General features: G+C 44.6%; 2 protein-coding genes across 2 annotated transcripts; one reads left to right on the top strand and one right to left on the bottom strand.

Annotated features, from left to right (window-relative positions):
- Positions 1–10,766: 10,766 nt before the first annotated feature.
- bysl (bystin-like) lies at positions 10,767–16,303 on the bottom strand. Its single transcript, XM_018733045.2, has 7 exons — positions 16,010–16,303; positions 14,875–15,031; positions 14,255–14,393; positions 13,010–13,143; positions 12,697–12,857; positions 12,258–12,360; positions 10,767–12,159 (listed from the first exon to the last, which is right to left on the bottom strand). Exons 1-7 carry the CDS (start codon positions 16,284–16,286, stop codon positions 11,805–11,807), a joined length of 1,326 nt encoding a protein of 441 aa, XP_018588561.1. The 5' UTR covers positions 16,287–16,303; the 3' UTR covers positions 10,767–11,804.
- Positions 16,304–16,308: 5 nt separating this feature from the next.
- med20 (mediator complex subunit 20) lies at positions 16,309–19,425 on the top strand. Its single transcript, XM_018733046.2, has 4 exons — positions 16,309–16,850; positions 17,839–17,984; positions 18,174–18,427; positions 18,802–19,425. The coding sequence occupies exons 1-4, from the start codon at positions 16,837–16,839 to the stop codon at positions 19,024–19,026; spliced, it is 639 nt and encodes a 212-aa protein (XP_018588562.1). The 5' UTR covers positions 16,309–16,836; the 3' UTR covers positions 19,027–19,425.
- The last annotated feature ends 637 nt before the right edge of the window (positions 19,426–20,062 follow it).

Consider the following 20,062-nt stretch of genomic DNA (forward strand, 5'->3'; position numbering starts at 1 on the left):
ACTTGAGAATCTTAAAGCTCTCAACTGGAACATGATGATTTTCAACTTTTAACAGCTGTCTTTTAAATGGTGAAAGTTCTCATTCTACTATGGGTATGTTTCACTAATTTGGCCTATGCTGCTTGTATTATTGATCAAGCAATCTGGCGAAATCCATGGGGTTACACACTTACACATTATATGCCACGAAGAAGGTGGACTTTTGCCAGTGTGTGCTCATTCATAACTGCTTGTACTTGGATTACATGCCTTCACCATCTGTGCCTGTAACCATCCTCATTTGCTTATAGATCAAAAATTTACTGATTCAAATATAAAAAAAGTGTGTGGCCTTTGTTAAAATGGTGAAATGCCTTTAATGCAGAAAGTTTTCTCTAGCCTTGGGAGTCCATGACAGGACTGAGTCCAGGCATGTGGTATTTAAGCCAAGTCTTTGCACAAAAAAAAGAGAATTGCAGGTCCTCTTACAGCTACTTTTTTTGTTTAAACATCTAAATGTCCATTTCTGATTCTCATTTGTAAAACTGGTAATTTTGAAGCAGACTTAATGCCATATAAACTGCCTAGTGATGGCAAAGGAATGTGCAGTTCTGCCAAAGTGCTCGACGCATCCATTGTACTACTGCTTTTGTTGCCTTCTGTCATTTCCTTCTGATTCAGAATGGACCGGTAATCACACAAAAATAAAGAAACCAAAAGGTGTTTGTGTTTCTGTTGATTATGGCCTATTGCTAGGGGATTGACGAGTTTCACCGCACAAAGTTGGAGGGAGGTTGTGTAAATAGACGGACAGCTTCCTCTTTGGACTCTGTTCCACAGTAATCCAGTTTGAGTTGCTTTGGAAGCCCTTAGTTCAGGTTCTGTAATTCTTTTCTAGTGACATGTTATCCTGGACCCTGGTGGTGACAAACTGTTTACATTCATCTTCAGAATGTTTCTCAAACAGCTTTGACCCATCGAGGCATGGACTTCACAAGACCACTGAAGGTGTCCTGTGTTATCTGGCACCAAGACGTTAGCAGCAAATCCTTTAAATCCTGTAAGTAGCGAGGTGGGGCCTCCATGGATCGGAAGTGTTTTTCCAGCACATCACACAGATGCTCGATCGGATTGAGATCTGGGGAATTTGGAGGGCAAGTCAACACCTTAAACTCTCTGACGTTCCTCAAACCATTTCTGAACAATTTTTGCAGTGTGGCAGGGTGCATTATTCTGTTGAAAGAGGCCACTGCCATCAAGGAATACCGTTGCCATGAAGGAGTGTATGTGGTCTGCAGCAATCTTTAGGTAGGGGCTACGTGTCAAAGTAACATCCGTATGAATGGCAGGAGCCAAGGTTTCCCACCAGAACATTCCCCAGAGCATCACGCTGCATCTGTCTGCTTGCCATCTTCCCATAGCGCATCCTGTTGCCATCTCTTCCCCAGGTAAATGATGCACACGCTCCAACACGATTGAAAAATAAAACGCGATTCATGAAGCCAGGCCCCCTTCTTCCATTGCTCCATGGTCCAGTTCTGATTCTTACGTGCCCATTGTAGACGCTTTCAGTGGTGGATAGGGATCAGTATGGGCACTGACCAGTCTGCGGCTATGCAGCCCCATATACAACAAGCTGCGATGCACTGTGTGTTCTGACATCTATCATGGCCAGCATTAAGGTTTTCAGCTATTTGTTCTACAGTAGCTCTTCTGTGGAACCAGACCAGACGGGTTATCCTTTGCTCCCTATGCTCATCAATGAGCCTTGGGCACCCATGACCCTGTTCCCGGTTCACTGGCTGTCTTTTCTTGGACCACTTTCAGTAGGTACTAACCACTGCATATCGGGAACACCACACCAGACCTGCTATTTTGGAGATGCTCCAACTCAGTCATCTAGCCCTCACAATTTGGCCTTTGTCAAAGTCGCTCAGATCCTTACAACTGCCCATTTTTCCTGCTTCCAACACATCAAATTAAACTGACTATTCACGAGATAGACAATGTTATTCACGTCACCTGTCAGTGGTCTTAATGTCGTGGCTGATCGGCGTATGTAGAAAGAGTGAAAACTGCGTTACGCACTCAGCTTGCTATTCAATGGGAAAACAATTCAGTATCGGCGCCCTTGTATTCCGTCATGGAGGAACCTGACACGGGGAGCTACTCCGGCCTCTGAAGGTGCTGATGTCGCAGTGAAACGGAGAACCATGCGATGGAGAAATCTGATCCTGGTAAGCTCCTGGGGCCTTTGAGGGTGCTGACATCAATGGAAGGGTCATGCTGGCGGGCAAGGATCCCGAGCTCTGCCGCTCATTTATAGACTTGCCGGAAAGAGCGTTAAGGCGCAGTTCTCACACAATCACTTTTCTGCTTCGTTATGCTGCTCGTTCTTCCTTATGGCCTTCTTTTAGTATCTTATGGAAAAGTTATGTCGCAATTCTGTCCCCAAGCGTAACAGAGCGAGTATTAAATTTTGTTCGGTTACATAAAAAGTATTTCGGTAGTGACGCTGCATTTTCCAGTTTTTTGTGATTTCTTTAAACAGCACGGCATAATCATTAAAGGATAGCGCGGTTAAAATGCGGCAGGAAAAGCAACCAGTCACCCACCTCCCATCACCGATACACACTGCCTGGCTAAAAAAAAAAAAAAAAAAAAAGAGTCACCACTTGGATTTAACTAAACAAATAGGTAAGAGCTTTCCATTGGATAATTACTGCAATGATATGTTTCAGCTGGCAAGTTATTTAACCCTAACTGATGCAGTGAGTAGCTTCACATTTCTGAAACAACTATGTTGGAAGACATATCTTGTGGTTGTGGAAAAGATGTTATTCTGTTTCAGTGGGGTCAAACTACTGGCCTGCATTAAGCAAAGAAAGCGGCTAAGGAGATTGCTGATACTACTAAAATTGGGTTAAGAACTGTCCAACGCATTATTAAAACCTGGAAGGATAGTGGCGAACCATCATCTTCGAGGAAGAAATGTGTTCGAAAAAAAGTCTTTAATGATCGTGATCAGAGATCACTTAAACGTTTGGTGAAATCAAATCGTTAAACGGTAGAACTCTCAGTTATGTTTAATAGTGAAAGTAAAAGCATTTCCAAATGCACAATGCGAAGAGAACTCAAGGGATTGGGACTAAATAGCTGTGTAGCCTTAGGAAGGCCACTCATCAGTGAGGCTCATCGGAAATAAAGGCTTCAGTTTTCTAGGGAGCATAAAGATTGGACTCTAGAGCAATGGAAAAAGCTCAAGTGGTCTGATGAGTCCAGATTTACCATGTTCCAGAGTTATGAGCACATCAGGGTAAGAAGAGAGGCGGATGAAGTGATGCACCCATCATGCCTAGTGCCTACTGTACAAGCCTGTGGGGGCAGTGTTATGATCTGGGGGTGCTTCAGTTGGTCAGGTCTAGGTTCAGCAACGTTATGTGCCCAAAAAATGAGGCCAGCTGACTACCTGAATATATTGAATGACCAGGTTTTTCCATCAATGGATTTTTAATTCCCTGATGGCAAGGGTATATTCCAAAATGATAATGCCAGGATTCATCGGGCTCAAATTGTGAAAGAGTGGTTCAGGGAGCATGAGACATCATTGTCACACATGGATTGGCCACCACAGAGTCCAAACCTTAACCCCATTGAGAATCTTTGGGATGTGCTGGAGAAGACTTTACGCAGCGGTCCCATTATCAACACAAGATCTTGGCGAGAAATTAATGCAGTGCATAAGCTTATCTAAACGATGCCACGGCGACCGTGTGCCATACTCAAAGCAAAAGGCGGTCCAGCAAAACATTAGTGTGTGTGACTTTTTCTTTTTGGCCAGCCAGCGTGTGTTGTTTGGATGTGGCTCATGGAATTTTAAATGGAAGGGGAAGGCTTTACGTACACCTCCAAGCCCGCTAGTGTAATTTTTACTGCTTGGATGGGACCACTGAATAACACTCCCTGGATGATTATGAAATTTGTGAATCACGTTTTGCCAGCACTAGCCCAACGCTGACCACTGAAATCTGACCAGCTCTCTCGGGTGCCTTTTTGCCCTTTGTTTAGGGTTGTGCAGCCCTGAACCGCCACTCGCCTCGCTGGGCGGGTCATGATTCAGAACTGCTGGGCTTCTGCTTTTGTCAACGGCATTCCTCGACTCTGGCATTTACGGGCCGGCATGTTGTGTTGCGCCGTGGTGTTCCAGAGCATTCTGGACTGAAAATCCAGCCCTGCCCACCCCGGAACGTTGCCCTCACCATCAACCCTACACCATGGCTACTGCAAGCCCTCACACCTCTTTGAGCCCCCAGAACGTCTTGTGTGTGTACAGTAAGGGGGGGAAAAAAAAAACACCTCCTCCAGGAACACTGCACAACAGCACCAGAGCTGATGCCTTGATTCCAGGGTTTGTGGTCTTGCCAAATGTTCTTGGAAGTATGAGTTACATCGATTCCGTTTGGCTTTCTTAAGTAGGTTGATTGATTGGGCTAGGGCCCGAGCGCCCGCTCCGACACCGTACAATAAATAGCAGCTTTTCGAGGCTGCAGTTCATGCAACTGTTGGGAAGAATGACCTTGAAAATCCATCACTACCAAACATACATAAATTAAGGGTGGAAAACAGCTTTCCTTCTCCATGGCATTGATACTGTCGCAGAAAACCCTTCCTGGACACTAGCAGTAAAGCCACAGTCAACTGAATGAGACTATTAAACTTTAGGTTAAGCAATTTTTAGTAATTAGCTGTTTTTCAATTATATATTATAATTAACTGATTTCTGAAATGCAGTTTATCTATTTAGCTGACACTTTCCTTTGGAGTAACTTGCAATGTGAGGCTTGTATACTAAGTTACTTACTATAATTTACCCCTTTATAGAGCTGGACAATTTAGGGGAAGTTCATTGCACAGGAGTACTAGTGCAGAAGTAGGGTTTGAACCACAGCCTTTCAGTTTCAAGATAGTAGCACTAATCACTGCACTCCATGCTGCCCTGGGTACCACTATCAGTCAAAGAATGGATCTGACAAAATACAGCTCACACACCAACATGATGAGAACCAGGGATTCCTGTCTAAAGGAAAGAAAGACCTAGAAAATTCCTGAGATTTATTAGGAAAATAGCAAGTGTGCAAATAATCCATACAGGGACAGCAGATAGTCTAGTGGGTAGCACTGCTGCTTTTGGACCTGAAGGTTGCAGGTTTGAACCCCACTTTATGCTGAAGTTCCCTTGAGCCAGGTACTTACCCTAGAATAGCTGTAGTAAAATTACCTAGCTGTATAAATGGGTAAATAGTTGTATGTCCATTTGGAGAAATGCATCCCCTAAGTGAATAAATGTAATGTAGAATAGCTGGAAAGACCTATGAGTCAGTCAGGGGAGAGTGACAATTCCAGAATCTTCAGCTGCTGCACTGCCACATACAATTGTTAATGAGAGGAAGGCAGAAAATGTATACTTATCGACCACTTTATTTGGTTCAGCTGTTCATTAATGCAAATATCTAATCAGCCAATCACATGGCAGCATCTCAATGCATTTAGGCATGTAGACATGGTCAAGATGATCTGCTGAAGTTCAAAGTGAGCATCAGAATGGGGAAGAAAGGTAATTTAAGTGACTTTGAACGTGGCATGGTGGTTGGTGCCGGATGGGCTGGTCTGAGTATTTCAGAAACTGCTGATTTACTGGAATTTTCACGCACAACCATCTCTAGGGTTTACAGAGAATGGTCAGAAAAAGAGAAAATATCCAGTGAGCGGCAGTTCTGTGGGGAAAAAAATGCCTTGCTGATGCCAGAGGTCAGAGGAGAACGGCCAGACTGGTTTGAGCTGATAGAAAGGCAGCAGTAACTCAAATAACCACTCATTACAACCAAGGTATGCAGAAGAGCATCGCTGAATACGCAACACATCGACCCTCGAAGCACATGGGCGATAGAGCAAAAGACCACCCTGGGTGCCACTCCTGTCAGCTAAGAACAGGAAACTGAGGCTACAATTCGCACAGGCTCACCAAAATTGGACAATAGAGGGTTGGAAAAACATTGCCTGGTCTGATGAGTCTCTATTTCTGCTGCAACATTCAGATGGTAGGGTCAGAATTTGGTGTAAACAATATGAAAGCATGGATCCATCCTGCCTTGTAGCAACGGTTCAGGCTGGTGGTGGTGGTGTAATGGTGTGGGGGATATTTTCTTGGCACACTTTGGGCCCCTCAGTACCAGTTGAGCATCGTTTAAACACCACAGCCTGCCTGAGTATTGTTTCTGACCATGTCCATCCCTTTATGACCACAGTGTACCCATCTTCTGACGGCTACTTCCAGCAGGATAATACGCCCTGTCACAAAGCTCAAATCATCTCAAACTGGTTTCTTGAACATGACAATGAGTTCACTATACTCAAAGGGCCTCCACAGTCACCAGATCTCAATCCAATAGAGCACCTTTGGGATGTGGTGGAAGGGGAGATTTGCTTCAATGGATGTGCAGCCGACAAATCTGCAGCAACTGCGTGATGCTATCATGTCAATGTGGACCAAAATCTCTGAGGAATGTTTCCAGCACCTTGTTGAATCTATGCCACGAAGAATTAAGGCAGTTCTGAAGGCAAAAGGGGGTCCAACCCGATACTAGTAAGGTGTACCTAATAAAGTGGCCAGTGAGTGTGCGTATATACTGCACCACCGGAGCCCAGAAATCACCTCCCACCTATGGAGTCCAGGTGGAGTAAAAAGCCATGTCAGCACCTATTCACAATGCACTTAGTTAAGTTAATGTTTAAAATACAAACTTTTTTTTTTTTGCACCCTCTCCTCTCGCACCACCCAGGTGCTGTCACTACATATAAATTGCATTTATAGTTAATACATTTACAAACCGTTCATAAGCAGACAGTGTACAGAATCAGAAGTTACACTAGAAATTGCTAGTTCAGGTGCTAAGCAGCATCAGTTTGACAATGACACATTACTCATACAACCTGTGCCATCTCAAGCGAGCCAAGCCAGTGCAGAACTGTGAAGCGTCTTCAAATCCTTTGTTAGAAATTAACAAAGCGATTAAGATGTGTGGCAGTTCACGAATGGCTCTGCGTTCGGAGAGCTTACCAAGAGCTCAGGTCCCGTGACCGAGCTCAGGGACGCACGCTCGCGGAGCTTGGAGGCCAGGAACCGGCAGACAGTACCCAGGAGTTGCAGGTGGCTCCTGTTTGTTGCTGTTCTCTGCACTCTGAATAAAGAATTTACATGTAGAGCCACCCACAGTGCCACTGTTCGCTTAAATTATGTGTTACCAGTAAACCTGACATGGTGGCACAGTGTGTAGCAGTGCTCTCTCACAGCGCTTGGGTGCTGTAAGAGGATGTGGGTTTGATCCCTGCTCAGTCTGTGTGGAGTTTGCATGTACTCCCTGTGTCTGTGTGGGGGTGCTCTGGTTTCCTCCCACACTCCAAATACATGCTATTCAGGTTTACCCATAGCGTGTGAGTAATAGAGTGTGTTCCACTGGTGTATGGATGAGTGACCCTGGGTAAGTAGTGTATCTAGCAGTGTAAGTTACCCTGGTGAATAAGGTGTGTGGGCTGATAACACTACATAGAGTTCATTGGAAGTCGCTTTGGAGAAAAGTGTCTGCTAAATAAATGAATGTAAACCCAGCGTACTGTTATTTACCGCATTTGGGGCTTGTTTTGCACAAGGATTAGGCATTCTCTTGGATTAAACTGCGCTTTCAGAAGGATTCTCCACTGGAAATCTTTTTTTTTTAATGTTAGAATTAAGCTTTATCCTTCTGGGAAAACAGCCCTTTGAATAGTATTTTATTCTTTAGTAAAGGGTGTAGTTGGCTGGGGGGTTTGTGCAGTGGTGCAGCGGGTTTGGCTGGGTCCTGCTCTCCGCTAGGTCTGGGGTTCGAGTCCCGCTTGGGGTGCCTTGTGATGGACTGGCATCCTGCCCTGGGTGTGTACTTCCCCCTCCAGCCGGCTTGCCGCAACCCCACTCGGGACCCCTGTCTTTGCCTTCCGTGCCTCCCAACAGCTGAGTGGCGCGAGACACTTATATTTGAAGGCGCACAGGTTACGGCCACTCAAAGTTACATTAAGGGACGCTGCCTTGTTATGTTCCGTCCTTGTAATTCCTGTTAACTTATAAAGTAATCGTAACCATAACCATGTCCCTTTCGACTGGATTTGGTGATGTTTTACCATGACTGGGTGCCAGTTTTGAGGTGCATGAACACATAAATATGTTTATCGTTGAAAGTAACGGCAATTTCGTCTTTGAGTTATGACGGTTCGCGTCAAGAAAGGTTTTTCACCCAAAATCCTTTGCTGGTGCTCCTATTAAAAGCGACATACAATATTTGGCCCATTTATTGAGTACGGAATTCTGAATGGAGCTATTCTGGGTGAGTAGAGTATAGCTCAGTCTTCCTACAGCAGAATGGGTATAGTGGGATTCAAACCAATAGCCTTCTGGTTACAGATCCATAGCCATAACCATTATGCTGCCAGATACCTAAAGCAGCTGCTGGTCTTATACAGGCAGGTTAGGGTGCCAAACTATAGCATCACCCTTGTGGGAGAGAACACAACTGTGTTGAGGCTTTCCAAACTGGACCCCAGGCCAGCTGTGGATGTTCTGGGAAAGAAAGACTAACTGGGATGTTGGACTTTCCCATTTGACAGACATTTACATTAATTCGCTTAGCAAACACTTTTCCCCAAAGCAACTTACAATGGATACTATGTAGTGTTACCAGCCCACACACCTTATTCACCATGGTAACTTACACTGCTAGATACACTACTTACACTGGGTCACTCATCCATACATCAGTGGAACACACACACACGCTATGGGTGAACCTGAACAGCATGTCTTTGGAGTGTGGGAGGAAACCAGAGCACCCGGAAGAAGCCCACACAGACACAGGGAGAACATGCAAACTCCACACAGACTAAGCAGGGATCAAACCCATGTCCTCTCACACCACCCAGGCACTTTGAGACAGCAGCGCTACTCGCTGTGCCACCCAGACTGGCGGTTGGGGTTAACGGTGCTTGTCGACTCCTACCTCTTCGCATGGTATAGTAAATGGTGTATTTTTACATTTATTCATTTAGCAGACGCTTTTGTCCAAAGCGACGTACATCTCAGAGAAAATACAATCTGTGCAATTCATTAGGAGAAAGAGAGACATAGTTGCAGACATGTGATTAAGTAAATTCACTTAGTTTCTTTCCACTTTATGCACCGATGTTCATCGCACGAGTAGGTCCACAAAACTCAGGATAGACGAATCCTGATCACCTTCCTACGAATTTTTTATTTTTTTTAAAAGGTACACAAACGTTCGCATACAATACAGGAGTAGCGGCTGTGTAAAGGCTCATCTGGGGATGATCGTGAAATTACGGCGCATAAACATTTACGCCGTGAGCTTGAGAGATCATGGGCGAAGCGAGTCCGGAAAAGGTGACTTTTCAAACCCTTTTCGGATACGTATAATAAATTATATATTTTTTAAAATAAAAGAATTTACTTGAAGTTCAGTTGTAACATTCAATGTTTTGCAGTTGTTATTAATAACTGCGCAAGAATAGCGGCATTATGTATTAACTGTAAGATGAGCCAAATAGGACCCTACTCAGGGTTTTGCTCATTTTTAATAACTGAGCATTATAATTAATTTGTGTGGTATTAATATTAGTGTGTGGCAGACCAGAATGCACTGACCACAGGTCATGAGGACCAGCTGCAAAATTCCAACTAGGATCTTAAGGCTCTGATATGAGGCAGCTGGACAGCGTATGAAGGAATGAAAACTGAACACAAAAACAGGAGACGGGGAGTTATGTCCGTGTGTTATGACTTTTTATTTTCTCTTTCACTTTGTTTTTGGCGTTTAGTTTTCGCCCTAACCACAGCATCCCTGAGTAATATTATGGTATACCTAGGCACGGCTTTCAAATTAGTGGATCATTTTGCTGTGCTCAAGACAACGTTGGCTCAATTTCAGAACATTTATGAGACCAGCATATAAAGATCACATACTCTCGGAGCGGTGCTTGACAACTTGGACATTAAAGGTACACACGCTCCCGTTAGATGACTTTTTTCAAGAAGAGGGACAGAAGCGTGAATGAATTAGTTAATGACACTGCTGCTATTATAATACAAACTGTACATCGGTACAGGATATCCTGGTACCTCTGATGTATTCACCCCATGCATACAAACCACTAGTCAGCATCCTAGAGACACTGAAAGAAATGGTAGCAGATCCGCAAAGCTTTCACATCAACCTTACACTTACACCTATTAACTGGGAACCACTCACATTGAGACACTTTACCATGTTTGAACCTTGATGACGAGTACCTGCCCAAGATGCTGAGAGACAGAGTAGAGAACCTGCTGGATGGGGGTGCCAGAAACCAGTATTTAAACAGTTGAGCGAAACAGCATCCTATGTGGATCCCTAATTTAACAGGATGATGTGGACATGTATGCTTGAGTGGCTCAGACATTGACACAGTTAATTTTATTTAGTATAGTGCCTGGGACCCAGGGCACAAGAAAATAATTGAGGGTTCTTTTCAATTATTTGCAACAGATGGCACGGTGGCATTTTCAAATGAACGTGAAAAATAAGATTTAACGAACCTATTTTGACCCAGGAAGAATTCTGTCCGTAGCCTATTCACACTTCTTCACCTTGCATATACTTTAAAGGTATGTACAACTCTGGGTATGAAAAACACACAAAGTCAAAATATTCAGTTCTCTATTTTTATCTTTCAATCAATAAACGTATCAATATTCTCAAATTTTATTCAGTAACAAGTTCATGACAATCGCAATAAAATGTCATGCATTTCTTTTCAATATTCCTGTTCTGCCCATTGTCTCAAATATAAATTTAGACAGAATGACATTTTTTGACGCAAGTTTACAAAAAGAATTCCGTATTTCCTGCATAAAGCACAACACTGAAAATAATATCACCTTAAGAAATGTTGGGCCATTGCAGGAAATCTAAATACCAGGTTATGTTTTTATTCTTTTTGTACTGTATTTTCATGGTTCATCCCAAAACCAACCATATAAAAAGCAGCCCTCCACTACAGAACGGCTGTAATACTTTAGTAGTAATAGTTTCCATGCCTCTTGGCTGCTTTAAAGATAAACCCAAGTTTATTACATCAATTTGAGTTTAGGATGAATTTAGAAAATGCATATGCAAATTCGGTCATTTGCATTTCAGTAAAATACATTTACAGCCATCCTTCAGCTTCATTTCTGAAAATTCAAGTTGATACATTATAATAATCAGTTTCAAAATCATAGAGTTTCAAAATAATCACTGTTTTCACAGCTTTATACGTTTCAATAAATTTCTACGCATCCTGCGTTAAGAGCCTGGCCCGAATCTGCTCTCCCTACCACTGCGCAGTCAAGCAGGCCCATCATCAAAACAGCCACTGTCTCACATCTTACTACGGGTATAAAGGCCCAACAATTCCTTTGGCTCTTTACACCAATCAGAGCTGCAGAATTTAAAAAAAAAAAAAAAAAAAACCCACAAAATATGTAGAAGAGCTCCTTTATATAGCTCTACAAAAGCAAAAAACACAGAAATAATGTGTTTCAAGTCGTCTTTCGCTGCCGCTACTCTAGACGCCATCTGATTTGTGAACGAATTCGTTTGCTATTCTCCGAACAGCAAGAACGGCCGAATAAACACGAGCGAAAAATGCAACGGCAAAGAGTTTAAAGCCGATGAAGGTTTGGGGCTGGGGATTCTTTCTCGGGCTCAGTCCAGCGCCATCATGGGTGCCGTGCCAACTTCCTCGTCCCTTGACTGCGCGTGCACCAGTTCACGCCTGATCTCCGCAGAGATCCGAGGGTGCGCCTGGTACCTGAGCAGTTCCACGAGTGCCGACTTCTGCTCGGAGGCCAAATCCGCCTTGTAGCGCTGCGCCAGGGTGAGCAGGCTCTGGTGCCAGAGCACAGGTAACGTGCGTTTCTCATTGCGGAAGCGCAGGAAGTGGGCCACGAGCGCGTCCAGCACCCGGAAGGGGAGAGCGTATTTTTTGTCCAGCAGCAGACGCAGGAATATGCTGTTGGCTCCGTTGTACTCCATCTCGGCCAGTTTGAGCATAGCAGCGCTGCAGAAAGAAAATAAAGGAGGCAGAACCTGTGGTTTAGACACAATGAACGTGCCCTCCAACGAAGCACTAGCATCAAGTCTGTATTCCTGCAGTACCTGGCATGAAGAACGGGGATAGAGCACTTGGTCAGAATGCTGCCGACAATGATCGCCTCTCTCAGCGTGCAGGTTCCCGACTCGCACAGCGGGATCAGGATTCCTGAGCAGAGGAAATAACATCTTCGTGTTCATCCACGTACACCTCCTCTTACTTTCCACAACGCTCAGAGAACGTTACCGTGAAAAAGGCAAAAAAAAAAAAAAAAGAACAAAAATCAGGTTGAAATGACAGTTTTCTTACCCGCATCAACACTCAGTCTAAGTAACTTCGTTGTAAGTTACAGGTTCCACGCAGTATGTGGACGCATCACTAAAAAGACCCTGAGCACTATCGGGTCACTCTGAGCTTTTACTAATCTCTTTACTGTGTTATATGACACCCGCATGAGGTGATTGAGAACCCCAGATACTACCAAAAGAAGAGCCCTTGGCCAACCTTTAAACCAAGCCCCTGGCTTGAAGAGTGCCTTCTTCAAGGCACTGTACAGATGGAAGTTCAGTCGCTTATACTCTACGATGTCATCTCGTATCCGAGGAAGCAGCACTAGATTGTAGAAGCGCTGAGCCATGCGCTCCTTCAGGTTAGAGGAGAAGATCCTACGCCAGAGCAGAAGGAAAAAGAAAGCGGTTGTTCGGATTCCAACCTCCGATGACAAGTTTTCATTGCTATTTCCCCACCAAGCTACCAGCCCCTCTGTCTTAACTTAGCTGAAAATGCAATGGGTTGCTCTCCGCTCACAAACACAAACCTTGTGGCCTGGTACATGGCTGCAGCTGTCCAAGTCTCGGGTTCAGTCAGGTATAGAACCTGTTCCCAGTTGGACAGGGCAGGAATGATCTTAAAAGCCTTGGGGATCTTGCCACTGCGGTACTTAGACAGGACCTTGGGATTGAAAGAAAGGGGCACACTGGTTACCGATGCTTATCTCACCATGTCGGAGTTGAAATTGTCCAGTTTACATTTAAATTAAAAAAAAATGAAAAAAAAAAAAAGGTTACCCAGAAATGGGCAAATACTCAGCACCTTAAGACTGTAAGACACTTTGGAAAGCATCAGCTAAATGAATAAATGTAAAGTAAATGTAATAGTCAGCCTCTGCTCACTTTCAATTTTATTAATAATCTGCACAATCGAAAGCTTAATATTACAGACCTGCCTCAATTTACAGGTGAGGTCATGGAAAAATCTGTTATAATAAACACACGTTGCAAGACTTAGCACTTTATTAACTTCAGACTACAATAACTGACTGAAAAGACCTCTAAAAACTCAGACTAAATATAAATTATTGCCTGATTCATCCCATAAACACATGCAGTTTTTTTTCCATTGTGTTACTGCTTGCGGACTAGAAAATAATATGTACCTGTAGTCCAAACACTCCTGGTATTTTTCAGTGTTTTACAATCAACTAACAGTTAAAATACATGTTGCATTCTCTGCATAAACGACAGAAATTTTAGAAAATAACGAAGACGAAAATAAACCTGTGCGTTCAAAACGTTAATTGAAGTGTTCTTAATACAATAACCCAGTGTATTTTTTTAAAATATTGTGCGAGAAATGGGTTTGTTGTAAATAGTTGCATTGTGGGAAAAAATACAATTAAGTTTTCAACCATTGGTGGGATTTATGGGGAATATAATGGGGTGACTGTCAGGGGAAGGAAGCAGGCTGGGGAGGCTGTCTTGAGGTGCAGGTCCATGAGGAAAAGGGACCTTGGACCGAGAGCGTCATTTCCCGGTGTGCCAGCATTCAAAGAAACGTTCGAAATGAATGCTGTCCGTGTGTCCTCCTTCGGCCCGTCCGAACCCAGATCGCAGCGCGCTACAATATAGCGTGAACTATTTGATGATCTGCTACACTTGATCGGGTTATGAACTGTCATGAGGATGACCAAATTTTGTAGAAATGTAGGCAGCATACAGGATTTCCCCCTCATCACCTCGACGTGGTACCAGCACAAGGTAAATGGTAACGTGCCCCACTTTACCTTACTGACACCCCTGTACACGTCGATGACCCTGGGATCCAACTGGGGAACGGGGCGCCCCGAAACCTCTGACATCACCGTCCCCACCTCGGTCTGCTTCTCCGTTATCTTCTCCATGATGATGTCGGCCAGGGTTCGCCTATGGACAAAACACAACTGTTCGCTGTGAAACCTGTGGAGAGCGCCTGGTTCACCGATCAATACTATTTAAGAACAAAAAGAGAAAGACGAACACTCCAAAAGTCCACTGGGTCCGCTTTGGAGAAAAGCATCTGCTAAACGAATACACGCAAGTGTAGAATCTCTACAGAAAAGACAGTGCGGCATCCATTACTGTTCTTATTGCATTAATCATATGAACTAAGACAGATTTAGATTTTCTGCTAAAAAATATTACATGAAAACGGCACGAAACTCAAACTGAGGCATGCTAACTGCCGGGCCCAATAAAAGTGTATTATGAAGATTTTAATATGTTTAATAAAACGCTGATTGTATATTGACATCATGGCAATTCTTTCATCATGCTATTTTAAGATAAAGTCCTGGTCACTAAAGCACCACGCAAAGATGTGGTAAATGCGGTAAAGATTGGGAAAGGTCACCGAACCGGATTTCACCTGACTGGGGGATTCTTGCTCATAAACATCTGAATGGCTCTCTCGTCTTCTGGGTCCACCTCAATTTCAGCCGCGCACTCCACATGCTCTTCTCCTTCGTCGTCTCGGTCCGGCATCGGCCACTCGTCATCGGAGTCCAGATCAGCAGGCCCGGAACCTACAGAAACCGATCCTGTACTTAAGACCCGCCGGTCTCCGGAAGCTACGTTTCAGACTTTGAATCCGATCCATCGGGAAATTACATTTCACTGGAAATTGAGTGCCGGTGCCTCGGAGATCCAGTTTTGTCGGTTTGGAAGGGGGTCCAAATCCAGCTCTTTGGCAGGGGGTTCACTTGTTCTTTCCGTGTCCGAGTGGGTCTCGCCCATTTCCCTCCCATTTCAAAGGACATGTGCTTTAGGGGAACTGCCCCCTAGTGTGTGAATATGTGAGCGAATTAAAGAGCCCGATTGCCCTGCGATAGACCGGCGCCACGTCCGGTGTGCGTCCTGTCTCACGCCCCATGATTCTGGAATATCCTCTTGACCACTGTGACCCTGCATTGGACAATCAGTTATTGATACTGGATTGATGATCGGAGAACTGCGATTTCATACCTGCCTATGTGAATGGCATGAATGGTGGAGTGTGAAAATACAGCATGTGACCCCAATCAAACACGGACAAAAGACAACTGGGGGGCAACGACACAATAACCAGTGGATCCCAGAAGGCAGTTAATGAGAATGGTAAACGGAATTAAACCTGCTGTGGACAAGCCGAGGCTCTGACTGTTTTCAAAATCTAATCTGAAAGAAAAGGACAAAGCAGGTTAAACTGGGACAGCTGGTGGCCTAGTGGTTAGATCTGCCAGGAGGTGGCAGGTTCGAATCCCACTGCTTGAACAAGGCAAGCTACTTACCCTGGATTTACTCCAGTAAAATCACCCAGCTCTACAACAGGTAAACAACTGTTAAGTGGCTTGAGAATCACTTTATAAACATTTATTTCAGCTGTCATCAGAAGCAACTCGGAAATCCGCCGGATGAAACGGTTGTTGCGAGACGACGGGACAAGAACAACAAGGCCACGAGAGAAAGAGCAAATAATGATCAGCGAAGCACCACTAAACACACACTCGTTTTCCACCACTCACCTCCTAAAACGGTTGATGGTTTTTTCTTGGTCTCTTTCGTTTTGCCGATGATGCCATACTCGCTCTCCAGTTCCTCCTGCTGTATCCGCGCCTGCTCCAAAATCTTCCGCGACAGACGCTCGTCCACGTACTCGTCCTCATTCTCCTCAGCGCGATCCCTGCTTTTCACCCGGCCACTCGGTCGTACCGCGTCGGCCTGCACGATCTGGTCAGCGAGGGCCACAGTGGCTCTTTTCTCCTGCCCGCCACTGCCTTTCGATCGCTTCGCCTTCGGCATTCTGTCTCGTTAGTAATTATAATTATAATAGGTCAAATAATAATAATAATAATAATATCTTCTCGGGATATCGTTAGCAAAATAAGGCTAACGATACCCGTGCGCAAGCAACCGCTGCACACTACCAAACACGTGTGACCACCATCAAGATGTCGACGCCTTCACGTCATCAACGTGCGCGACATGTGACGTCATCAAGATACCCAAGCGTGCTGAGCAGCAAATAACTCCTGTAACCTTTTGCGGCTTTTTTTACTTGTAAGGGAACGGGTCGAGATTAAACACGGAGCCCTCCAGAAACTGGCTCTGCACTTCGAACGAAAGCTTTCTAAAGAAAATGAAGAATAATGCGTGCAAGTAATTCCGCAAATTAGAACCTCCGACATTTAAACATTAGACCACGGCCGCGGCTGTAGGCGTGTAGCCGTTTTTAACACGTGCGAAGACTTAAAGGTGGTGAAAGCGCCCAGAGCGCGTGGAGGTACTTCCTGCGCCGCGGTGCCCCGTTTCCGCCTCTCGGCAGCGCGGCTGGGAAAGAGCTCCCGAAAACATGGGCGTCACTTGGTAAGAGCTGGGAGTTTAATCATAAACGAACGGCTCTCTGTTTGTTTCACGTAATATCTTTTCTAGGAATAGTTGCGCGAATATGTAGTAGATCGCGTTAGTTGCGCTCACCACAGTCTGTGGTATTTTCTTGTGTTACAGATTAATAAAGACTAATTTCTTTAAGAAATGGGTCCATGTAGTTTACATACATTTATTTATTTATCAGACACTTTACAAACCGACTTCCAATCACTCTATGTTACTATCAGCCCACACAGCTTATTCACCAAGGTGATTTACACTGCTAGTATTGTACACAGCTTACAATGGGTCACTCAGTGGAACACACTCTCTCTGTCACTCACTCACTATGGGGGACCTGAACAGCATCTCTTTAGACTGTGGGAGGAAACCAGAGCACCCGGAAGAAACTCACTCGGACGTGGGGAGAACATGCGAACTCCACGCAGACTGAGTGGGGATCGAACCCATCGTGTCCTGTCGCACCACCCATGCACTGTGAGACAGCAGTGCTACTCGCTGTACCACCGTGCTCCCCCACTAGCAGGCCAAGTAGTATCAAAACAGTCATGAAAGGATCAAGCGTGGCAGATTGTTTGCGCATATACAGTATTCATCTCCTGTTGTAGTACTCTTGATAAAAGTACATAACCTGAGGTGCTCCAGCAAGGATATGTTTCAGTAAAAATCACTGTAAAGGTGATTACCTAACACTGAAAATCACTTTTGACAAAGGTGTCAACCAAGTGAAGTGTAATATCAATATACATGTATATAGTATTTACATTGGTCAGTTAGTGCCACAAACATCAACAGCTGTAAAGTGAAATGGGCCGTTTTTGGAAACAGTTTTCTGAGTCGGAGGAAAAACTTTGCGGTATTTTGACTTGGCTATAAATGTATGCCGGTGAGCTAGATGATTTGGTGACGGGCATGTTCTGTTTGTAACAAAGCTTTCACTGATTGTCCTTGTCTTTCGTTGCAGTGTGTGTCAGGTGCCGGTTGCAGAGGGGAAGAGTGTGCAGCAGACTGTGGACCTTCTCCACAAGAAGCTGGAGCAGCTCAGCGCTGTGAAGCAGGGCAGCTTCTTCGTGGACTGTGAGACGTACCACGCTGCAGGCCCCACAAGCGGTATCTACGTTGTTTACTATGGACAAGTCGGGGAGCTATAACCACGTTCTTTCTGCACCCCTGAGAGCAACACTTTGTACAGCATTTCTTGATGAAGCATGTGTTTCTAGAAGAAAATAGTGCAGATATACAATACCTAATACATTATTTGAATTAACTTTAATTAAAATCTTCACACTTCTCACACAGGCCAGCCACCCAAGTTGTTGTATGTGATGCACAACTCAGAGATGCCTCTCAGCTGCATGGCCATGTTTGAGGGTGGTCCCTGCCTCACTGCGGATGCCAACTTTGATGTGCTGATGGTAAAGCTCAAGAGCCATTTTCAGAATGCAAAAGGGCACAAAGTGGAGAGCCGTGGTGCTCGCTACCAGTACTGCGACTTCCTAGTGAAGGTGGGCACAATCACGATGAGCTCCAGCGCGCGTGGCATCTCTGTAGAGGTAAGTGAAAACATAAGCTTGGGACCCTGCTGCTGAAGAGTGAGTAAGAGTACATAGTAGTCACCCTTTCCATTAATAAACATTTTTTGCCCGTAGTCAGTGCACTCTTTCTAGAATGGAGCATAAATACTGATGGCATGGTTTCGACAAGATTGATCCTCAAATGGGTAAAGTATATTGCCTTGCAAAATGTAATAGATAACCAAAGTGAGAAGTTCAATGAAGAGAAATCCAAGGCCAATAAGCAGGATAAATTTAAGACCGGCACCGTAGGACTTCCTGGCGTTTTCTTCTTTATGTGGTGGCAAGCTGTCTTTTCCAATAGAGGACACCGTGAGTTGATGTCTCACCTCTGCCTGTATATCCCTCCATAGGTGGAATACTGCCCCTGCGTAGTGCCTGGTGACTGCTGGAATCTGATGAAGGAGTTCATGCAGAGCTTCCTCGGATCGAATGTTCCCGAGCTGCCTTCTGTATTCACTGCTAAGCCTGAAGGCCTCTACGCCCCTGCCGATTCCACTGACACCATGACTCAGTACCTGGAGCTTTTCAGCAAGGTTCGAAAACAGCAGGTTGTGCCAGGGAGTACCGTGCGCTGAAACTACGACAGTGACAGCAAACCTAGGAGACATGTATGCTACCATCCTGTCTGACCTGTGAACAGTATGAACTCTCAAGGAGTGTCTCAAAAACAATGAAAGTGTGAGTAGCAGAATTTGGATTAGAAGAACAGTCTTCCTCGTTCATCGGAGGACAAAGCCAGATATTGCTAAAGCGTTTGTAGTTTTTCATAGTTTGCGTTTTTAAGACTTAGACAAGTAAATGCATTAAAATTAACAAAAGCGCCAAGTTTTGACATCCTTTTCTATGCTGTTTTTCATCCATAATTATCGTTCACTTTTGTAAATAGTATCAAAGTTTTTGGGGTCACAGTCATTGTTTGCCAGCCAGTGGTGATTTGATTCAGCAATGTTGCAATAAAATTATTTTTGTACGTATATGCCGACCTCTAAAATACCTCATTTACTTTTGTGTGTCTGTTAGGAATATATAAGATGGCTAAATCTTGTGCTGGTTATCGACAACTGCGTTTTATGCCCCAGAAATGGCCAAGACAACAACATTGTCATTTTAGCTTTATGTCGGACTTCACTAAAAAGCTATTTTACCGGGGGGGGGCACGGTGGCGCAGCGGGTTTGGTCGAGGCCTGCTCTCCGGTGGGTCTGGGGTTCGAGTCCTGCTTGGGGTGCCTTGTGATGGACTGGCTCCAGTCTTGCGCCCTGTGTTGCCAGGTTAGGCTCTGGCTCGCCGCGACCCTGCTCGGGATGAGCGGCTTCACACAGTGTGTGTGTGTGTTTTACCAGTGTAAAATGTTACTGTGTTGGACCTCCTTCCCTTGCTCCCAGTGATGGCCGTATAGACACCGGTTCACTGCCACACCAACAAGGACACCAGGTACTAAAACACCAAAAGTGAGTGTAAAAGGTCTACTATAACAATGGTGTTCAGTAAAATTAAGTACTTCAGAGGAAAGACTGATATTTCACGTGTATCAGTGGTTTACGTTAAGTTTTGTCTCTTAGATTAAAAAAGTACATCCATTTTTCACGAGTTCTGGGCTGTGTAGGAAAAGT

Source organism: Scleropages formosus, chromosome 2, assembly GCF_900964775.1.
Source record: "Scleropages formosus chromosome 2, fSclFor1.1, whole genome shotgun sequence".
Classification (NCBI taxonomy): Eukaryota; Metazoa; Chordata; class Actinopteri; order Osteoglossiformes; family Osteoglossidae; genus Scleropages; species Scleropages formosus.

Bases quoted from the DNA above. Each gene is read 5' to 3' on its own strand.
- bysl (XM_018733045.2), bottom strand. From the start codon at position 16,286: ATGCCGAAGGCGAAGCGATCGAAAGGCAGTGGCGGGCAGGAGAAAAGA. The intron at 14,394-14,874 runs GTGAAATCCGGT...TTTTGTCCATAG, and splicing joins AGCAAGAATCCCCCAGTCAG to GCGAACCCTGGCCGACATCA. The intron at 12,160-12,257 runs GTACTGCAGGAA...TTCTTTCTGCAG, and splicing joins ATCCCCGTTCTTCATGCCAG to CGCTGCTATGCTCAAACTGG.
- med20 (XM_018733046.2), top strand. The intron at 17,985-18,173 runs GTATCTACGTTG...CTTCTCACACAG, and splicing joins CGCTGCAGGCCCCACAAGCG to GCCAGCCACCCAAGTTGTTG. The intron at 18,428-18,801 runs GTAAGTGAAAAC...ATCCCTCCATAG, and splicing joins CGCGTGGCATCTCTGTAGAG to GTGGAATACTGCCCCTGCGT.